The following is a 21,787-nucleotide window of genomic DNA, read 5'->3' as shown; positions in this document are numbered from 1 at the left end:
TGCACTCTTTTACCCCTCCTGCATCCTGCAAACAGTGAGCAAAGCACAAAACTATGGAGCAGCCCAGGAACACAGATTGTTCTTATTGACCTTCTGCAAATGCAGATAGTGGACATGTCACTGAGATCCCAACACATCTTTAGTCCCCAGGATCTGTTGGCTGAATGAGGAGAGAAAGCAGACCAAAAGCTGAAATAATGCCAAAACCAGGGCAGCAGCAAGATCTACAGAATTACATACAGATACAGGGAAATGACATCTCAAAATATATTAGGGCACATCTGGAGCTGAGCTAATTTACCACAGCTGCAGGTCTGGCCCACAGAGACTAAATTCAAAAGTTGAACAAACAAATAATTCAATTTTAATGGAAAGGAAGTGTTTTTGCCAGCTTTGTCAATAAAACATTCCAGCAGCAGCACTCCCCCAGGCTTCTCTGACAGGCAGACCAAGAGGAATTTCCCCTTCCCAACAGGTGTGGCACCAGCTATGCAGGAGAAGCCCCCAAAGCATTCCCAGACATATTTTATTAGAAGAGGAGGGGTGCATCACAAGTTTAGAGAAAAAAAAAAAAATAGCTTGAAGTGCATCCTTCCTTCAGATCTCTTTCATGTTGGTGCTTAAGAAAAGAGGCAAGATTGCAGCCCAGAACTCTTCACATAGGTGCAATTTTAAGGCACTTTGTTACTTCCAGGTCTGTATCAGGTTAGTCTTTGTCATGCACATCTGAGCTGGCTTTTTGAAAGCTTAAATTACATCTGCCCAAGCAACCTCTGATGCCAGCTGTGGTGGTGAGAGGATTACAGGAGATAGGTCACCCCAGCACCACTGGTGTCCTTCAGCAGCAGACAAAGAGCTCAGATTTGGGAAAATGCCATCACAGGGAACCTCAGCTCAGCAGGAAAGGTGAGATCTGGCTCAGCAAAGCTGTCCCTGGATCACAAAATCAGGGAAAACAGGGACACAAAAGACCTTAAAAGCTCACCAAGAGCATTGCCCTGCCCCAAGGCAGAGTCAGCTACATGGGGCTCATTGCCTTTTAAGTTTACAAGAAACCCAAGGAGATTTAACTCTCCAAAGCCCTCTCAATTTATTGCTGGCTTCCAGATAAGCTCAGCAGCACTTGATGAGCTGCTGCAGCAGAGTCTCTGCTGACCCACAGCAAGAGCTTCTGCTGGCCTTACAGGGGTGTTTGGGACTTAAAAACCAAGCACCTCCTCACTTTTCATCTTCAAAGCACCTCACAGACATTAACTAATTAGGAATAGTAATTACAAGACTGCTCTTGTGTGTTTATTTGCTTTTTCCTAGATACTGGCCTTAAGAAACTCTGGTCACTTCTACTGGTTGCTGTGGCATGGCCACAAGTGTTAACAGTGATCCCACAAACCACTTCATTTAGGGTTTTAGGAGGCCAGAGAGAGCATGAAGGGGGACTGGCTTCTCCAGGTGAGGAAGCTTCACTTTGCTTTGAGAGTGAGGCATTTGCTGTGCCAGGGCCCTCAGTTTGCTTAGAAGCTGTAAAGAGTGAAGAGACTCCTCCCTAACTTGACCTCTTGAAGATGTTGCAGGTGTCTTGACCAAGCAAAGGGGACAAACAGATCACCCCAGGAGCAGAGCTGCCATCATGTCTCCCCAGCTGCTGCAAACCTCAGAACAGGGTGGACCAGCCCTAATTATTGTCCCCTGTCACCACACAGGAACAGTGCCAGGAGACTGGGGCCACTATAAGCAAGGCTCAGAAGAAAAAAACCAAAAAAAACAACCAACCTGAAGAACAACCCACCCTTTAAAGGGACTAAAAATCACAGAAAAAAACAAAAGGTGCAGGGAAGTGAAGGGACTGCCCTGAAGTCCTGCAGTAGCTAAGCAGCAGAACAAGGATTTGAAGCAAAGGATGCCAAAGCCCAGCTCAGCCTGTATTTGACAGAATAATGCTCTGCAAGTGACAGTGTCTTGGACAATTCCCTCTGAGCCTGGAAGTACTTTTTCATCATAATATAACATTATTTGCCATCTGGCTCAGCAATTGGCCATTGCTGTAATGTAATCCAGCTCTGCCCTGGGCTGTCATGGAGTTTGGACAGCCCTTGGCTTGACACAGATCCAGACAGTGATATGTGTCATTCTGGAGTGCAGGACCGTGACTCTTCCCACTCACTCAGGCAGTATTTTGATTTTATAATCATCCTTCAGCCTGGAGGTTAGCAGATGGGGGTTTCTGTCTTAGTATTGCTTTATCAGCAAGGTCAGATTTCAAAAATAGATGAGGAAAATGACTGTAAGAAGATTAATTTGCATTGCCTGCCATTGCCAGGGTAATTCAAGCAGAGACTTCAGTGAGCAAGTGGGGGACCCTGAGAGCCAGGGCAGCCAGTGCTCCCACGGCCACGTGTTGAAAATGAAGGTAGAAGATTTTCCTAGATTTATCCCAAGTGGGAACAAGGTCACCAGCGGGAGGTTAAGTAGATGTATGTCATTCAGATAATGGAATCTGAATCTTCTCCATTTGAGATGTAAATTAGTTTAAACAGATTGGTGACTGCAGCTTCAGGGAGGGGATGAAACTGATATTTTTCAAATAGAGTTTGCACAGGGGCCATCATTTTAACCAAAGATAGATTCAGACAGAAGACCAGTGGCTTATCTAAACACTGAACTCGGTCCAGTGGATTCAGGTGGTGGCTTTTTGTCAATCTGATGAACACCAGAGTAATAAAAGGCTGCAGCAGGTATCCAAACTGGTTGGCAATTACTGTAGAGCAGGAGGAGTAAGTCACTATCTCAGCATCTGGTTAAGACCAACTCAACCTTCTGTGCCCACGGGCAGAATTTAGCCCCCAGTTCAGATAGGAGCTCAAGTCTTGCTGCAGAGACATAAAATGTGATAAAAATCACAAGCTTGGTCATGAATAGAGGAGTGAACCCTCATTAGACACAGCAACAACACTAGAATTTACTGCCATAGAGATACAAGTCTGAAATCCTGATGAAAACTCAGATCAAGAGTGATGATAGTCAGATGAGCATTAACTGTGTTAAGCAAATATTTAGGCTGTAAACTCAGATTAAAGCAGATTTTAAAAAAATAAGCACACATAGGAACTGTCATGTTTAACTCTTTAGAGCCAGAGCAAGAAGTGAAAGCGGACATGGTTTATTCAAACCACATGTAACCTCCAGAGGTTAAAGGCTGACAACAATAGTCATTTCACCTGCAGATTTGAGAGCTGAGATACCAACATGCTTTTTCCCTCAAACAAATTCCTTCAAAATTTGTATTAGCCAAAGACACTCCCCAAAACACACATGCTATGATTGAATAGCCTTGAGACAGCCACAAGACTGAATATGATTACCAGTGATTACTGAAAGGTGATTTTAAAAAAATCTGAAAGAAGGGTGCAATTAGTTGGAGGGAAAGAAAGGTCCCAAACGTCTCCAAGACGATCAAACCAAGGCAGGCAGGCAATTAGCTGGGTGTGGACCCAGCCCAAGTGAACAAAGCAGTGCCAGCTCCCCTGTGCCTTTACCCAGCACTGAGGTGACTTCCCACCAGGGATGCAGCATCCCTGCTGTGTGTCCTGGCAGCCAGAGAGGTGGGCTGGCACATCCCAGCAGTGCAGAAAGCTTAGCAGCTTTTCAGTGTTTAAGGCTTTTTTTTTTTGACAGGCTGGGGAGGGCAGTGGGTGTTGGCCACAACCTGTTACACCACACAAGCTGTGCAGAAGGAACTAGGTCAGGCAGATCCTGTCACTCGCCCCGTCGGGGTGGATGTACTGGGAATTAATTACTGCACAGACAACACTGGCAGCACATGGAGAACCTCCAGTGTTACAGTGAGCTCATGGGCACTCTGTGCCCCCTTCCCCGGGACCCTGTGACTCTGATCAGGATATCCCTGGACCCTCCTTCCTGCCCCAACGGGGTTTGGGGAGAGCCAGGGAAGCCCACCCTGTCCAAAGTCTGTATAGACCCCTGACATTCCCTGTTCATCCTCTTGTGCCCCGCTCTCCCCTAGGACATCACAGAACAAAGAGAGCTGAACCAACATATCTGGGGTAAGAGCCTCTTTTGGAAATCTTTGCCATCTCCTGATATTCCTCCCCTCACAGCCTCGGATCTCTGGGCTAGCCTGAGAATTCAGGGGGCTGTGAGGGGGGGAACGTCACTCCAGCTTCCGACTGCCTGTCCCAGTTACCAGCACTCACACCTAGATCTGAGCCTGGTGGTGTCACCTGCTGCTCACACTGCCCTGCAATGCACTGGAGGCTCCATCCCACTCCCTTCTGCATCAGCTGCCCCAAGCTTTGCCGAGCATCCCAACTGGGACTCAATTCCCAAGGACAGAAACTCCAAGCTGGAAAAAGCACAGCAGAGCATGTGTCTGCCTCCAGCACCTCAGGGAGGTAAAGCAAAGCACAAAAGCAGCAGAATACAAGCTGCTATAGGAGCAAATGGCAGTCTGCTCCTCCTGACCTTCCTCAGAGGAGCACTTGAGATTTCCACTTGTGCCGCATTTCTCCCACAGAGCCCTGCAGCCTGGGTGGCTCAGAAAACCTCACAGCTGCTTCACAACATTTAGATGGTCCATGATGTTTTCCATTTCATGCATGGAACCCCACAGACCTTCACACCAGGCACAAGGGAGCACAGCCTGAGACCAAACACAGCTCAGTGCATGTGCAGAGGCCAGCACAGCACTTTCCTGGCCAGACCTGCTGCTTCCCACCTCAGGGGCTTAGGCCAACCCAGCTCAAAAATAAATGCTGTTAGTGCCTTGTGGTAAGGGACAGCTTCAGGTTTCCCTGTTAGACTCTTTATTTTGCTGTCTCTGCCAGCCACTGTCATCCATTTCCCTTTGACTTTTGTGCCTCAGCCAAGTTTCACTTAGATGAAACTTCAGGGACAGGAGCAGCTACTCTAGGACTTGCCTGCACAGTGCAGCAGGAACATATTTACTGCTGCTTTTTCTCATTAATACAAGAGTAAAAGCAGAGAATGGGGAAAGGCATAAAGACTTCCCTAGTTTGCAAGCCAGGGTACATAGCAAGTGTCATTAGCATTAACATATAATCACAGCCTTTTGCTTTCCTACCCCAACATCACAGTGAGATATCAACACACACAACAACAGAACTGGCTGAGCTGTCACAGCATCTTTGCTCTGTGGCCAGGACATCAAAGGTGCAGGACTCTTCATGGCAATTAACCCAGTCGTTAGTCCCAGGAGGAGGTGACTGCATCCAGAGATGTGAGGAACAGAACTCGGGCTGCAAATCAACTGAGTCTTCCTAAGCAATGGGCCAGCCCAGCTGGGACACAACCTGCACCTCCCCAAGAGCCTCACAGGTCCCTGGGGCACCATCACGCTTTACAGAAGGACTTGGCTCGACCTCAGCACTCTCAGAGGAGGCCCTGGACTGTCCCCACACCATGGCCAAGCCCCTCACAGCCCAAAGGCACCAGCACAGCCCCATGTGAGGTCTCTGGGAGGCCCCATGGAGATCTGCCAAACTACATCGGCGTGGGATCCTGCCTCCCCCTCCCGTCATGTTTTGTTCACAGGCTCCATCCTCCTCGTCTGCTGACATGCTGCTGTGAAGGCTGGGCCATGGAGGTGGCTGCCATGGCAGAATCCACAGGAGAGAACAGCCCTGGAGGAGCAAAAGGCCAGCTGATCCTGCTGAACCTCAACCCGGGGTACATGTGCTGTCTTTGGGAGCAGAACAGCCAACTCAGGCAATGGACAGAGAGTATTTAATAGCCTTGGCTAGGATCAGACAGTGTTACAAGGCTACAAGGGAACATTCCCCTCTCCCTTGAGGTGGGGGAGAATTAGGAAATATCCATTATAAAACTTTCGAGAACTCTCTGATATATGACCACTTTGCTCCCCATGAGCTGGGAACCAGCCAGGCTTTCTGCTCACACCAGGGGTCTGTTTCTTGGTAAGCACTGGGTCTTCAGGCTGCCAAGTGCTCACAAGCATTGCTGTTCATGGAGCTGTCACAGACTCCTCTGAAAACTTACATTTCCTTTAACTTTTCCCTTTTGTAAAATAATTCTTACAAGTCCTTGAAACAAAGGGGAACTTAAATAAACCCCCCAACACCCAGAGATACAGAGGAAATGGGGAACACAGCCAGCTTGACCAAGATCTTCGTTTACAGAACATATTTTAAGGCCTGGCAAAGACTCAACTGTATGGCTGCAGAGCTATATGGAGGTTAGCCCTAATGCATAATAAACTTGACAGTGCTTTGTTAGCCAAGTAGGGTGTTATTTTTCCAAACTTGGCTGTTTCAAAAGAAGAAAAGACTAATTTATCTTTCCAAATTTATCATCAGCATGTGCGTGACCAGTTCTGACCCACCTCCCTGAAAGCATCCCAGCTATGGTCATGGGCTGTGCAATAACACACTGAGCACGTTACAGAGCTCCCTGTGCAAACACATCCATTCCAGGTAACCACTGCACCAGGCTGCCACTCTCCTAAATTCCAGCTATAAATTTTAACCCAGTTTCTTGGAATCAATGAAGGGAGAGAAGGTTTTTAAACTGGAGCTGTCACCACTGAAGTTTCTCAGTCAGCAATACTCAAAGCCTTGGAAAAGAGAGGCACGTAATAAACAAGAGCTCAGATGTACACAAAGCAACTCCAGCCTTTGCATTCTCCCAAAATACATGTGGATAAACAAGTTTTTAACCAAGTCACTGCAATGCACTTCCAGAAACCTGGATATATAATTATCACCAGCTCCCACCTCCTGCTCGGTGGTCCAAGCTGTTCCTGGCAATGGATGTGACTTCTCCAAGCTCCAGGAGCATGGATGCTGGAGAGCAGGAGCCAGGCAGCTGCTGGGACCACACAGCACTGAAGGGCCTGGGGACTGCAGCACCAGAGCAGGGGAAAAATGGGCAGCTTGACATGACAGGAGAGCAGGGTGAGAGCTCTGGCAGCATTTGCTGCCTCAGCTGGATGCCAGGGTTTGTGCAGTGAGGGGGCACCAGGCACTCTGCAAGTGCAACAGCACATCTTGTGTTCTGTTCACATGCAAAGGAGGCTTCACAAAAGTAAAAATGAGGTCTCAACCCTTTTGTTTCAGGCAAAGGGGTCTCCCCCAGGTGCTCACAGGCAGAGGAGACCACACAGAGAACAGCACAGGTCACAGAGGATGCATGAACCTGGCACGTGCCAGCAAAGGTCCCAGAGGCACAAAGGAGCTTTGATTGTACAGAAGAGCACAGAGGTGGGGGAGTGGGTGGGGAGCAGAAAAAAATATATATTTTTGGCAGCTGAGATTTTACTCTCTATCTTGTCCCTTCCTTGCCAAAATGTCTACAGAGATTGCAAAATGCACAAGCCCCAGTTTCCTCCAAGTCCTGGCAGGGTGAAGCAGTACCTGATTTGCAGAAAGGAGGAGAGAGATTTGCAAGAAGGAATGTGGGGTTGAAAGGTGAGGAAGAGAATCATGCACTGCAGAACACCAAGCAAGCCTTCACCCTCTTCAGAGCTGTCACACAGGTTTTGATTTCATTTTTTATTACTCATAATCTTATTTTGTAATATATTATGTAACCAAGAATATAGTAACATGCTATAGTATTTACCCTAGATTTTTATTCATCTGGTACAAGATGGCTAGCACACACTGCCCAGCAGCTCTAGCCTGACCCCAGAGGTGCTGGACTTTCTTAGGGGGATTCCATTCTCTTTGATTAGACACAGCCACTTACAGGATTTCACACACAGACATCTCAAAGAATACTGTAAATACATTTCTGATGCAGCCTCTGCACTTGTAAGCCAAGGATAAATCCCCTCCACGGGAAGGGCTGGCACAGAGCTTTGCCATTGTGCTGGCTCTGCTTGCCCAAGCCTTTGTCTGGCTCTCCTGGTGTGTCCCACATGCCAGCAGGAGCACTGCCATGCCCATGGCACATGCAGGGCAGCATCACCCTCTCCTCTCTGCTCAGAAAAACATCACTGTCCTCTAAAGACAGAAGCCAAGGGAGCACAGGTACCCAAACAATGCTGTGCTGTCAACACATGCCAGTGTCAGGAATGTCACAAGAGCACTCAAGCATCAGGCATTTGCACCACCCTGGATTTGGGTTTCCCCTATGGGGAAAAGCTGCAGTGAAAACTTTGGAAACACCTTTATGAAAGCAAAAAACCATGGGTGACTTTTAAGCAATCATATCCACACAGGCCTTAGCACACCCCAGGGATTGCAGCTTCTGTCCCAAAACCACATTCCTGGCCCACACAGAGCAGAGGCTTCCTGCAGAGATCCAGGTTAGCAGGGCTTGCTCTGGGAGCTCTCCTGAGCACATGGGCTGGGTGTGGGCTCCTGCTTTTTGACTGGGGCACTGGGGCTTCCTCACTCCAAGAATACAGCAAGGAAAGGAAAGGAATGAGAGGAAAAAAAAAATCAAAACAAAAAGCCAAGCTGAGGCAGGTCTAACCTCCTGGAGCTGGATTAACAACTGAGAAACGCCAGGGAACATTCCTGGCTGTCATCAGTGAGCATCAGCCACTTGCCTCATGGAGCTGGGGATGCTCCTATTCAGACATCCCCCAGCTCCTTCCCTGCCCCACAAAGGAGCCAGCAGCACCAGGGGAGAGGGCAGGCTGTGGGAGCACATCTGAGGGACCTTTGTGTCTCCTCCTGTCCCTATCCCAGGGGTTTAGGATGGCCCCACGTGCCCTAGAGACTGACCCGAGGCTTGTCACGTAGAACAGAATATTTTTACAAGAGTTAATTGGAAGGTTAAAAGCTACTTGAGAGTGGATGAACTGGCTCCTGCTGAAGGAGCCACAGGCTTGAGCTGGGCTGTGAAAGTGCCAGCACAGAGAGGGCTGCAGGCAGAGCCAAGCCTCCCCAGGTCTCGCTGGCTGCTGAATCACCTGGTGCTGCCCAGAGATCCTTCTCCCAGGAGGAAGTGATGCTCCTCATCCTCATCCCTCTGCTGCCCACAGAAACTGGACACAACAGAAACTCCCTGCTTCTGGCAGTTCTGCTTGCAGGAACAGGGATGCCACACTTTGGGTTGCTACAATTAGAGCACCACAACTTGCAGGCCATAGGGAAAAAAAAAAAAAAGAGCCAGCCTGCCTTCAAACTTCTTTTTTTATGCTTCTCTTCTTTTCTTTCCGATAAGCTTTATAAATACACATAAACACATATACTGGCACATAAATTTGTTAATATTGGGTAGGGTTTGTTTCAATAGCAGTGGCATTTTCCACATTCCATCCAAAACCAGAACAATTTTCCAATTCTAAAATTATTTGTGCTGTTAAACTGCTCCAGTTAAGGAGCAATTTAAGGGTGGTTACAGGCTGCCAAGACCCTTCATTTTAAGTGGCAGATATGTCAAATGGAGACTTGCTTTTTAATAACCATAACCAGTGAGGCCCCAAGTTCTTTGAGCATCTTTCAAATTTGAGCATGTTGTAAAAATGCACCAATTTCTTTCACTCACTCTTCCAGAAAGCAATTCCTGTACAAAGCACAGTCACAGCTCTGCCATCAACCACTTCTATACCTATCAGGTCCTCAGCACTGAGTATGTGGCAAAGGAGCAATAGAAGAAAGATGCACAAGGAGCTCCAAGCCTTACCTGGTGTACACAAGACTTGGCATTCAGAAAAAACAGCTCCACTGTAGTTTTGTCCTTGAGAAAGGAAATGCTTTCAATGTAGAACCTGAAAATTAAAAAAAGAACCAAAAACATGAGTTAATCTCTTGAATAGGTTTCATCTTCCTCCCAAGTAATTTTATTTCCTCAGTGTTTTGTTCTCTAGCAATAAAATAGCACAGAGGAACTATGAGCTACTGCACTTAATTTCCTGCCTTTTAGTAGGGAACAAGCAGAAATCACAGCCTGACAGCACACAGGGAACAGGGACTCCTGGTTCAATAGATCCTGGATATCTGATGACTTTTCAAATGAGATAAAACCCCTGAATGCTACAGGAGTGAAGCCCATCCCTCCACTGCAGGTGAAGTCACAACAGTGGAAAAAGCCACTCCAAATGTGTTGCAGGTGGGGAAGCCAGTCCAACACTCTGCTGGAGGACAGGGGTTGCTGGCAGAAATGTTAGTAAAATGTTAGTCCCCTTCTAGGAGAGCAGAATGTTAGTAAAAACCTTTAACTTTGCTCCAGGTCCAGATGCTCCCACTAAATGCTAGGTAGGAGACACAACTTTTTTACAGCCAAGCAAAGACCTGGACCACCAGAGCCTCAGATCACCCAGGGCTCCCAATGTCCTGTCCTCACAGCAGGGAGGGCTGGATGACCCACACAGGGCAGTCAGAACCAGAAAAATCTCCCCCATGCTGCTCTTGAGGCTCCTGAGAGCCTCAAGCTCCATCCCCTGACTTTTGCCCTGGTGATCATCCTGGCATGGAGGGTTTATAGGACATCTGAACAAGTCCCCAGCAGCAGCACAGAGCACGTGGCAGGGAGCAGTAAAGCTGGGACCTGCCACACGTGTTAGGAATGTTTGCAATGTTTATGCTGTGACTTCAGAAAAGTGATACATTAAATAGTAATTGCTTTAATATTTTACATTCCTACAGTGTGTTCCATCAAATTAATTTCAAAGCACTCTCCAGAATGCCTCTGCAGATAATTCACCCATTTCACAGGCATGCAGGCTGTCCAAGGGGCAGCCCAGCAGCCTGCCCCAGACATTTGAAAAGCTGTTATACATTTCCATGACTCACCTTTCCCCATGAACTTTACGAGCCACAGGTATTTCCACCTTCTCTTGATCTCACCTGATATTTTTTTTTTTTTTCCCAACAGGTTTCCTTAATTTTACTTTAAATACTTGAGTGTTTCTCTTCAGAAATGCAGAGCAGAGAGCAGGACCCACACTCTTCATCCTTTCCCAACCTGCTGCCAGACCAGCCCTTCCCAGAGTGGACCTTCCTCAGCCTGCTAAAGCCTTCACTGCACCTTGCAGTGATTTTCATCAGCTAATGACTTCATTTGCACTTCCAGTTTCTTTCAGCCAGGGTCAGGTGTGGCTGACTTACCCTCAGAATCAGGACAGTTCTGGTTCTGAGGAGAGGCAGCTCCCAGGCACTCCTGGTAGAAAGCAGGAAGCTGTAGGATCTGTGGATTTAGGGTGAGAGCACAGGGGGGCACTGCCCCAGTCCCAGCTGTGTCTCTATGCTCTATTTCCTCTGTGGTACAAGCTGTACCTTCTTATCACCCCTGTACAGATGGGGAACACTGAACCACAGAGATAAAGGATGTTCAGAGCATGGCAGGCACATTTGGGAACACCATGAAGTGCACATTCTGCTTCAACTTCCAATGCTGTCAGCAGTCTTGAAACGAAAATGATATTTCTGAAAGTCCTCAATCTGCATCACAGAGCCCTTCAGCTGAGTGTACAATCCAAAAAACCTCTGTGACTGGATTGAGTTTATGCCAGCTGGCGATAATTAAAATCTCAAAGGATTATCACATTTCCTTACTGAACAGCAAAAGCTCAGGAATGAGAAGAAATGAAGAAAAACCAGCAATCTGGAGATTCCTCCATTTCCAGTAATGCAACTGCAAACTGCAGGTTTTGAAGTGGCTTTTCTGCTGGAATATTTATTTTCTATGGATCAGACAGTTTCTGTAGTGCTAATTATTTCTGTACCTCCCTCTTCCTGCTCTGCATCTCACTGCCCACCTCCTTGGTTACCTGTTAAGGATCTCATGACCCCACAGTAATCAGGCTTAAAATTCCCTTCTGAAAGTTGATCTTTCCAAGCCCACTCCTCACACATTAACTCCTGCCCAAGTCTCTGCACACCCTGTCCTGTTGAGGACCATCTTGCAACAGAGAGGGCCAAAATGAACACCAGGAGCAAACAGCATCAATTCCAACCAAAAGAATGCTCAAGTTATAGGATTGCTTTCACAGCTTTCTTGGGCAGCCATAGGTTTTGGCCTCCCAGATCTTGATCAAACAGTGTAAATACAGTGAAGAGCCCATCACCCCTTTATAAATGGAGCTTTTTCTTTCTGCTGAGTGTGGAAGAGGAGCTCTGGACACCATCACACACCAGCACGTATTCAGCCAGAACAAAGTGCCACTTGTTTGTCCCATTCCCCTGGTGACCAGCGGGGGACATGGGGAGGCACCAGTGCCAACTGACCCAGCTACACAAGAGCCTCTGCCTTGGAAGTGCTTCAGATAATTAAGCACACCAGGCATAAATTTACCCAGATCTGAAAAGCAAATGAGGTCAGCCTGCTCTCACGTTCCCTCACAGGCTGCAAGGAAAACAAAAACTCCAACAATATTAAGAATATGATGCTTGATCTTTTCTGCCAGTGCAGCTCTGTTTTGTAGGATGTGGGTTTTTTTCAGGCCCTTAACCAGCAGAGCTTTGCCAGCAACAGCCCTAAAGTAATGAAATTACATTGGCCAAAATCACCATTTTGACAGGGATTTTATTCTTTCCTGGGGAGTGGTTAAGCTGTGAGCAAAACAGCCATCAGCAATCCCTTTAAAGTACAGACAGCCCTTAAGTAAACAGAAGGAAAAAAGTAAGTGAAATTGTTTGAATAAACTGTATTGCAATTTAGCACACTCAAAGACAAGTCAGGCAAAGAAGATATTTAAAATACGAGGTTTTAAACAAAAAAAAAAACCCAAACCCACCCTAGGAATAATGTCCTAGTAGTAGGTTTCAACCTACTTTATTTCATAGTTAAATACAAAAGAGAGCAGCACTTAGTCAGGGTCTAATCTTCTAAAAATAACACATTGCTTTGATATTTATTTCCTTTATCAAATCTGTAATCAGTTCCTTTAAACAAAACCCTCTGGTGATAAATAAACCCAAGTGGTAATGTTTGCTTGGTAGAAACAATTACTCACCTAACAGCAAAGTACAAAGTTGCTGGCCCTGGTTTCTTGGGCAAGTCATGGTCCAGGACACGGTGATCCAGCTGCAGCCAGACACTCTGACCTCTATGGAAACAGGTTGGGGAGAAGGTTAAAAACTGGGATGGAAAATACAGAAATTGGTTCTTTTCAGTGCCCCTGTTTACTCCAAGTGTTACTTTAAAAAGTTCAAGACTCAGCTCCAAGGCAGGCAAACATCTCATCAAATTACTTCCTTTTTTTTTACCTATCCCAACCCTTAATCCTGCAAGGCTGAGCCATGGGTGCCCTCCAGAGGCCACACACTCCCTCCATCATACACCAAGGCAGGTCCTGGAATCCCACTGGAGTTTCTGGGGAAGCCAACAGCTTTCAGATAATCCCCTGGAAGCACTTTAAACCTCACTGTGACTCAGTGCCAGCCACCAAAAACATCCAGAGGAATTTCATGGCAGCTTTTCTGGGGGAAAAAATAAACCAAGTACAAACAGTATCCTCAAGGGATTTACAGAATAGCTGGGGGAAAATATTTTCCAGCAAGTGAAAGGACAAGGATGTGGCAAAAATATTCCAGGGATAGCCCAAGATGTAAGTGACTAGTAAAAATAACACAGTGCTGGGGTCAGGGCCCAGGGGGAGCAGCTCCCATCAGCTCCATGAACTCCAGGGTGTCCCCAGGGCCAGTCCTGCTCCTGCACATGGGAGGTGCCTCAGCAGGGTGGCCCCATCCCCATCCCCCTGATGGGATTTGTAGGTGGAGGTTTCCATCCAGGGCTGCATAAAACGTGGCAATGGAGAGTGAAATGTAAACGTTAAGGAATTTAGAGATTTTAGAGGAGCTAAGATTTTACTTAGAAAAAAGCCTTACTAGAGTTAATTAAAATAATAATAATAAATTAGTAGGCCTAGATGAAGTAAGGAGTTAGTAGTTAACTAATAATTGATTGATTGTCAGCACAATGTTTATTTAGCTGGGTTTATAATGAAGAATACACAAACTGACAAATAGCTTTTAGGAAGCTAAGACAATAGTGGGCCTCCTCTGTTCCGAAACCAATTGAAGACAAGGAATGAGAGTTCTACCATTTGTCATATTGGCATTGAAAAAGTAGAAAGGTCAGAATGAGGAAGACTTCATTTACTTCCTCATTTTGGGACCCCTCCCATGAAAGGAACCAACCCATTTCAAGGAACAAACTACACATGCTTAATAGTTTTTGGAGTGATTAGCATATGAAATGGTGAATGGGATGTACCAAAAGTATGAATATGTATTGGTATTTTGTATATTCAATATTTGTATGGATAAAAAGACTCTGTAATCACCTGGAAGCTGCGGTGTGGATTTGGGAGCTATCCCACACAATAAACACACACTTTCTAACTTTACACTGTTAGAGAGTTTTCGTCCATCACAGTTGGATATCGGTACTAGATCAATATCCATATTTTTTAATAAATCAAGAGCAGCAGGAACCAATGTTATTCCCACTAGACAAGAGGTTTATTTAGGGGCTGTATTAGTGCACAGCTCCACCTCCCCACTGCCCTAAGCACCTCTGCTCCAGCTGTTTGGGGGAGCTGCAGGTAACTCCTCTGGAGACACTGGCCTGCAGCCAGCAGATGTGGGGATGCATTTCACTGCCCTGCTGAGAGATGAGCCATTGCAATTAATTAACCCAGCTGACTCTGGGTTAATGCCATGGAACAGAGCCTGGGCAGAGCATCACACCAGGCTCAGAGAGAGGAAAGTGCTTCCTGGGCAGGACTAACCTCACAGCTCACTCTGCTTGGGAAATCTGGGGTTAAAAGGCTCAATAATATATTTAAGATTCAGGTGCAAAGCAGTGGGAGCAATTCATTTTGGAAATAAAAAAAACCTTTCTGTTGTTACTAAAAGCGCAGAGGAGGAAAGCTGAGGGTGTTCACATGGGAAATTACCACTGAATCAGTTTTTTCACTGTGTGAGACAAATATGAAATGTGAACTCATCAGGAAAATATTTTACAAGGATTTTCTGGTTTGTGCCCAGAAGATATTTTTCAAATATTTTCTATTTTGTGCCTTCCCCTCTCCCCAGCCAAGCAGCACAAGAAAAAGGTAGGAAACTCTTTCTTTGAAAGAAAAAGTCATTTTTCCATCATGCCAAACTGCCATGGTATCAGAGATAAGGTTTTACATTGCAATAATGACACAGCTGTTTAAACTAAATAAACACACTCACGTGTCATCGATAAATGTTATCCCAAAATATTCCTTTTCTTTCAGGTTGAAGTGTGAGGCCACCAGATCCAGTAACTCCCGAGACAAAAGTTTGGGCTATTGAGAGAAAAAATAATTTTATTAATTTCAGTCCAGGCTTTTAGTAATTTTTTTTTTTCTGTGCAAATATCGACATTTAAGTACACATGGCCATGCTAAAACCCTGTTCTACAACTGAATACAGAAGTGGCATATCAGACTCAGGGTGTCTCAATGGAGCTGTGTGGGATGTGTGGAGTAATTCTGTGCTTAATCTATGACATTAAGCTGAAGGGCACAGACTGAGTGCTGCTTTCCTCTTTCTGGGGGAGAAGACAGCATCCCAGGCTTTCTTGCACTTGGAGAAGGAAGGATTTTTCAATTAGGAAAATATTTTGTAGTGGAGGATCTCATGCTTTTAGTTCTGTTATGGGAAAAAAACATCCTCAAAACCACAGAGTTTTCTTCCCATCTAAATGACAAAAAAAAAAAAAAACCAAAACAAAAAAAACCCACCAAAAAAACCAAACACCACAAGGGGTGTGTTTAATATCCTTTTGGTGAACACAAAAAGTGAATACAGAACTGATGGCAGATATTTTGCCCACGTTGCACGGGGAAATCCTTCAGCTAATCCATGTGTCAGGAGAAGCACACGTTGCCTCAGCATGCCTATTCCACTCCTGTGAGTTTTTCTAGCATAACTAACTCACTTCAGCCCCCAAAAGAAAACAAACAGAGAAATCTGGCACTGCTGCCAGTCCCCAAAAGAGCGAGGTCTGTACCTGAACCAGCAGCTCCAAGTTCCTGTCATCGAGGAGATGCACCTGGCAGTGCCGGCCCTCGGTCATCTGCAAAGACAGCAGCACAGCCCGTCAGGACGGACAGCATTCCTGGCTTGCACCAGAGCATGTGAGGCTTGGGGACAAGGGAATGTGGAGCAAGTAGCTGATTTTGATGGATAAGGAGATACCAGAGCTGAGAGTCCTTCTCCGAGGACTCCATCTGGGGAGCTGCCTCAGCACTCGCAGTTCCTGTCAACTCCAAACTGGAATTAAAGGTGCTTAGCAGCACTCAGGATCAGATAAAAAAAACCATAAATGCTGTGAGAATTAAATGTGAGGATGAACCAGCCTAGCCAGCGCCACAGCTCTGGTGAGGAGATGATCAGGGACCCAGGAAACCCAGATCCATCCAACCCTCCCTGCAGATGGGTCAGCCCAGATTTGGTCCATTGACTGTGTCTAGAACAGATGGAATCTCCACCAGCACAGTAACATTTTCACTTGGGCAGCTATTGAAAGTCATCACCTCCATGGGATTCTTACATAGGAGCTGCACACATCAAGAAGGTGCTTGAACTGCATCACTAAGAACAGGATGAGCTTTACCTCTGATGCTATATCTGAACTACTTCTTTCATGTCACATTTATCTCCTGCAAACTAAGTCTCTTCCCCTCTTTAGGAGGTGAGCAACTCAGAAATAGCTGCCCATTATGCCCTTTTAGTATCTGCCCTTTGAAATCTAATACATTTCAATGAAAGCTTTTACATTATTTAATATCTGTTCTAATTCTGGGCCTTTCAGCAGCTCTAGTGAGGACCAGCTTTGCAACACTCTCTGGGTGAGAGCTGGTGAAGGAAACCTGGCTTTTCTATTTGTTCTCCCAGACTCAAAGTAACTCATTTTCCTGACAGCACAAGCTTCCAGCTGACTATAAATTGTGAGCTGTGAGCAGAGGCCGGGGGTGGTTTGCTTAGACAGGGGCTGCCAGAGGGATTAAACAGTAACACGCGATGGTTTCCCCTCTCACATCCCTCTGGCTCCGCAGGGATAGGGACAAGGACAGTGCTGAGCTGTAGAGCCATCAACCCCTCTCATCACCTCCTGCCCCTGTGCACGCTGCACACCCAGGCCTTGCAGAGACTTGAAAATAAACACAATTTCTGCGTGATTGCAGTATGGCCGCAGAGACCTCGCAGCTGAGACACAGCCGCCTGTGTCACTAGCCAGCCCTTCTGTCGCCAGCCCAAATCAACAAAGCTCCATTGTCCCAACTAATTGAGCTCATTTTGACCAAAAACCGACAGGAGTGGCCTCCTGAGGAGGTCAGAGATGAGCCTCTGCAGGCACAACTCCCCAAAGCGTCCCAGAAAACTGGGCTGCAGCATTTGCACCCCAGCATCACCACCCACCAAAACAGCAGGGCTGGCACAAGGAGCGTTTGCAGAACGAGTCTAGGGGACAGAAATCCCTTCCTTTCTCTGCCTCACTGCTACGAACATGAATTTGTACAGAAGTGCCAGATGAGCAGTGTGCACAGTGCACGCAGCAGCTCAGGGCACAAGGCTGCTGCGCCCCGGAGGCAGCAGTGATCTCACAGCTGCATCCCTCGGTGCTGCACCCTGCAGAGCATCATCCCCCAGCCCTGCACTCCCAGCAAGGTACCACCTCCAGCAATTCACCCCTCAGGTTTTGGAAGCAGAGCTGCACACCTTGGGGCACACCCCCAGAGATTTCTCTGCTGCCCAAACTCAGCACCCAGAGCCCTTAAACCCATTATGATCCACTCCAGGTCCATTTGTTCCTAAGAGCTGAAGGGCTGCCATGGCAGGCTCATAACTAAGTTGCCCATTAGCATCAATTAATCATTTCATCAGCGCACCCTTCAAGGTGGAGCGCATTTCTGGCTCTGACACAGTTACCAATCTGCCCATGCTGCGAAGTGTCGGATCCAATAGTGTTTTTAAATCATTCCCCATCTGTTGCTCTGAGATAGCATGAGGGTTGCCATCATTTAATTGTGAGCTGCTTTAGCTTTCACCCAGTGAAATCACATCAATCACTTCTGACTGTTTTAATTGCCTCACTAGTCTGTTGTTAAGTAAAAAAGGTTTCTGTTAGAGCAAACACATCCACAAAGCCTCGTGCTGAGGAGAAAGAAAGGTATCTGGAAGGATTAAAACATGAAAGAAATACCAAGCATCATCTGTGCTTCATTTTAGCTATCCAAGGTAACTGCAAAGCACCTAAAAAGTAAATAAAACTCATAACAGCCCTGAAGATAGGCAAGGTATAATTATCCCTGATTTTATTGATGAAACAACATAAGAAAACAGCTTAGAAGTCACATTTACAAATATAGACGCAAACAGCTTTTAAAACCTGAGACACCAGGAATCTTTCCTCAGAAGTCCCACATCCACTTCCCAGAGTGGTGGAAAGCTCAGTCAAAGTTGCCAAGAAGATGCCAAGGTCCCAGTGACAGCACTGTGAAATGCCTTTGCTGTGCCCCACCTGCATCCCAGGCTGGTGTCATCCCAGGAACACTTCATCCCATGGACAAAGCCACAGGACAGCAATGTCCAGAGCCATGAAATGCCTGTGGCTGTAGCTCCAAGAAGAGCTGCTTGCACCCTTCTGCAACCCCCCATCCCATTCCTGAACACCTGAGGGCTACATTCCTGCTAAGACACCTTCTCCAGCCAGGATGAGACACAGGGATACTCACTGTGTGGCACCACAGCTTGCTCAAGGAACACAGATCTGCTGGTGTGACCATCAGCTTTGCATCTGTAGGCTCCAATCCCAAAACAAAGCCTGGACAGTCAGAGCCCTTCTCCTCCTCCTCCTGCACACCCAAAGCTGCAGCCCCAGCACCCTGGTTCCTGCAGCTGTGCAGGAGTTCACTCCAAGTATCCCCACCCCATTCCTGACGGGGCAGAGACCACATCACTTGGCTCACCCTGTTCTTCCAATCAGATGAAAATCACTCCAGATTACTACCACAGGGAAGCACAAGCCCATCCTACATCAGGAATGTCGCCCACCAGAGAGGTCATGTCCAGGAGACAATTCTCACATCCAGCTGCCTCCCTGTGCAGACAGCGCTCTGAGGCACAGGGCAGCACTCACATTTCACAGCCCTTTTCTGTGCAGGAGAAAAAAGCTTTGGAAGCTATTGCTGCTGCAAGCTCACCTCATAAGCTTTGGAGTGTCAATCCCCAGGAGTGACATGCCTGTGGCACAGCACAGTCACAGGTACCAATAACCTGGCCCCATTCTCTTGCACGGAGAAAAGCTGGAGCGCTTCAATAAAGAGGCTTCCATCACTTTCATCAATTGGATTTTGGCCAGGGAAAGGTGCCTCCAGCTCAGCAACTGGAGACTCTGAGCTCCTGGAGCCAAAGGACTTCTTTTTAATTCCCCCAATGACACTGGTATGATTTATTTGATTTATTCCCCACAGCACATTTGCTTGCAGGTCTGTTTCCTCAGGCTGCGGGAAGGGACTTGTGCTGTGTCCCAATTCCCAGGGCACCAGGCTCCTCAAAGACCCAAAGCCCTGGAGCCCTTACTGATACGTTTCCTTTCATCTTTAATTCAAGATGCCCTGCTAATCTGAACAATATAATTGATTTTCTATGTGTTGGACCAATCCATCATGAGATGAGCACAGCTGTCTGCCTCAGTCAATAGCTGGGGTGAACAGTCTTGAGATATTTATACACACACACATCTGTTTTCACCTTATTCTCACTGATTTGGCATTGTCTGTACAAATGAACAATTTTTGCAACATGACTCCAAATTGGTCATCTTAGTTATTTTTAAAAGCCTGCTAATATTTGAGCTATTATCCAGTAAAAGAAGTAGCAGTGGAAAATTCATGAAGCATCTCTGTGTCTCATCTCATTCCCAACAGGAAATTAGGAGAGAGACAGTACACAGCCCTATTTTTGGTAAAACCATACTGAGAGACTGGGAAACAATAAAAATCCAGCATCCCAAATTCACTTGTATCCTCTGTACACAGGTAAGCAGCAAAACCTCAAAAACTGAGAGAATTGAAAGATGAAGACTTTCCACTGTAGAAATACAGTTACATCAAAATGCTGCAGTTCTCCTAATTTACAGGCTGTCAGCAAGAACCTGATTCACCCAAATCTTCAGTAAAAAAGGCAGATAATGAAGGGAAACAAACAATTCTCAAAATATCCATGTGTGGAAATTAAAGCATATGGTGAGATTGTAGCTCTACATAGAAAATTAGCATTATCATAAAGGTTTCATTAGCTGGGAGGAAACAACATGTTGTCCTCCCTTTCTATCACAAAAAAATGTGACAAATTCTCCACCTAAAATCATCAAAGCAGATTTTCCAGAACATCCATCCTTTAAAAAGAAAATCAGCAAGGCAGAGAAAAAAACCTACTTCTTGGTTACTTAGACCAATTCCCTATAATATCCTGAGCCTGAATGTTTATTTGGGAAAAAAGCACATGCAGGATATTTATGCTATTTCTCTTGGACAGAAACATCCTCCTTATGCAAAGCTGGTTGTTACATGCAATATTTTTAGACATCCATGTGTGTCATCCCGTTAGGAAAAAATAAGAAAATTAGTAATTAGACAGGGTGTAAACAGGAAATCTCAAAAAGAAAAAAAAAAAATACCCCACCATTAAGCCAAAAAAAAAAAAAAAAAAAGAAAAATAAAGAAAATAAAATAAAAAAGCTGTCAGAATAGGACATCTCCTGAAGGGAAGCTTAGGAATTGGAGAATCATAAAGGGTCTGGGTCAGGAGCAAACCCCAATGTGATGTATTCCCTCCAGGTCAGATCTCTCCCTCTCAGAACTGGGCAAGTTACAAAGAAATCACTTGGTCTATCTGTCACTGACTTCTATTTTTAAGCCTTTTTTTGTTTTAAGGTCTACAGAAAGAAAAGAAAATAAAAAAATTTAAAAAAAACCAAAAAGAGCCAACAAACCCCAAAGCCTACAAATTCTCTGGCCAAAGAAGAGAGGATTACACGCAAGCTGCACATAATTTGTGGGAATCCAGAGCTTCCCTCTCTCTGCCCTGGCAGGTCTGGGACCCTGGCAGGGGTCAGGAACCCCCCTGGACAGAGCCCCCAGAGACACTGGCTGTGATCTCTGGCCATGGAAAAGATTTTTCAATCTTACAGGATGAATTACCAGCTCTGAGTGTTTGATATGAGTAATAATTAAGTGTGGCACGGGTGCAAAAGTAAAATTTTAGGATTCTAGATGAGGGGTCCAAAGGGGACAAGATGGAGGAAATTGGGTGTGCCTTGTCCTTTTTCTCCTTCTTCATGCCCTCCATGTCTCACTGTGGTGTTGGCATTTTTCTGTTGGTTCAGGCTGGGGACACACTGTTCAACGTAGGTGACAGATATTGGCACGTTATTGTAAATGCAGCCCAGGGAGTTTCTGGTATTTAATGTTTGTCACATCCCACTGAGGGCAGAGCCCCACACGCTGCCCTGCAGGACAGAGCTGGGCAGGGCAGCAGAACATGTGAGAGATAAACAGAATAAACAACCTGGAAACCAGCACAGACCAATTATGGCTTCTGCTTTGGCAGCGGGGCAGAAAGACAGAGACTTTCTACAATCTCAGAATCATCAATAGCACAGATTCTGACAATAATTAAGACAAAACTGGGAGCAGTGACAGGCTCAGAGCCCTGTGCCTGCATCCCAGCTGCTCTCCCTGGGGATGTGCCACGGTTTGGGCTCAGCAGCCCCAGCGTGCAGACACACTGCACCACTAAGTGCAACCTGCCCAGGGACAGGGGGCTGAGCCAGGCTCCTGCAGCCTCCTAAATACTCA

At 46.2% G+C, this 21,787-nt stretch overlaps 1 protein-coding gene across 6 annotated transcripts in view; it reads right to left on the bottom strand.

The window, feature by feature from the left end:
• The window catches only part of FRMD4B (FERM domain containing 4B), a 125,961-nt gene that overhangs the window by 43,224 nt on the left and 60,950 nt on the right, over positions 1–21,787 (bottom strand). For 5 of the 6 annotated variants that reach the window (XM_085590306.1, XM_085590305.1, XM_085590308.1 and 2 more), the window contains exons 2-5: positions 15,934–15,999; positions 15,132–15,226; positions 12,902–12,994; positions 9,631–9,715 (exon numbers count right to left, since the gene is read on the bottom strand). In XM_085590306.1, the coding sequence (XP_085446432.1) occupies positions 9,631–9,715; positions 12,902–12,994; positions 15,132–15,226; positions 15,934–15,999 (339 nt within the window). Of the gene's footprint in view, positions 1–9,630; positions 9,716–12,901; positions 12,995–15,131; positions 15,227–15,933; positions 16,000–18,661; positions 18,995–21,787 lie in introns of those variants that run through there. The other variant, XM_085590304.1, reaches the window with a different exon arrangement.

This window comes from Lonchura striata, chromosome 12 (genome assembly GCF_050655825.1).
Source record: "Lonchura striata isolate lonStrDom1 chromosome 12, ASM5065582v1, whole genome shotgun sequence".
Taxonomy (NCBI): Eukaryota; Metazoa; Chordata; class Aves; order Passeriformes; family Estrildidae; genus Lonchura; species Lonchura striata.
The sequence above is the reverse complement of the archived record's forward strand: the minus strand, read 5'-3'. Positions and strand labels throughout refer to the sequence as shown.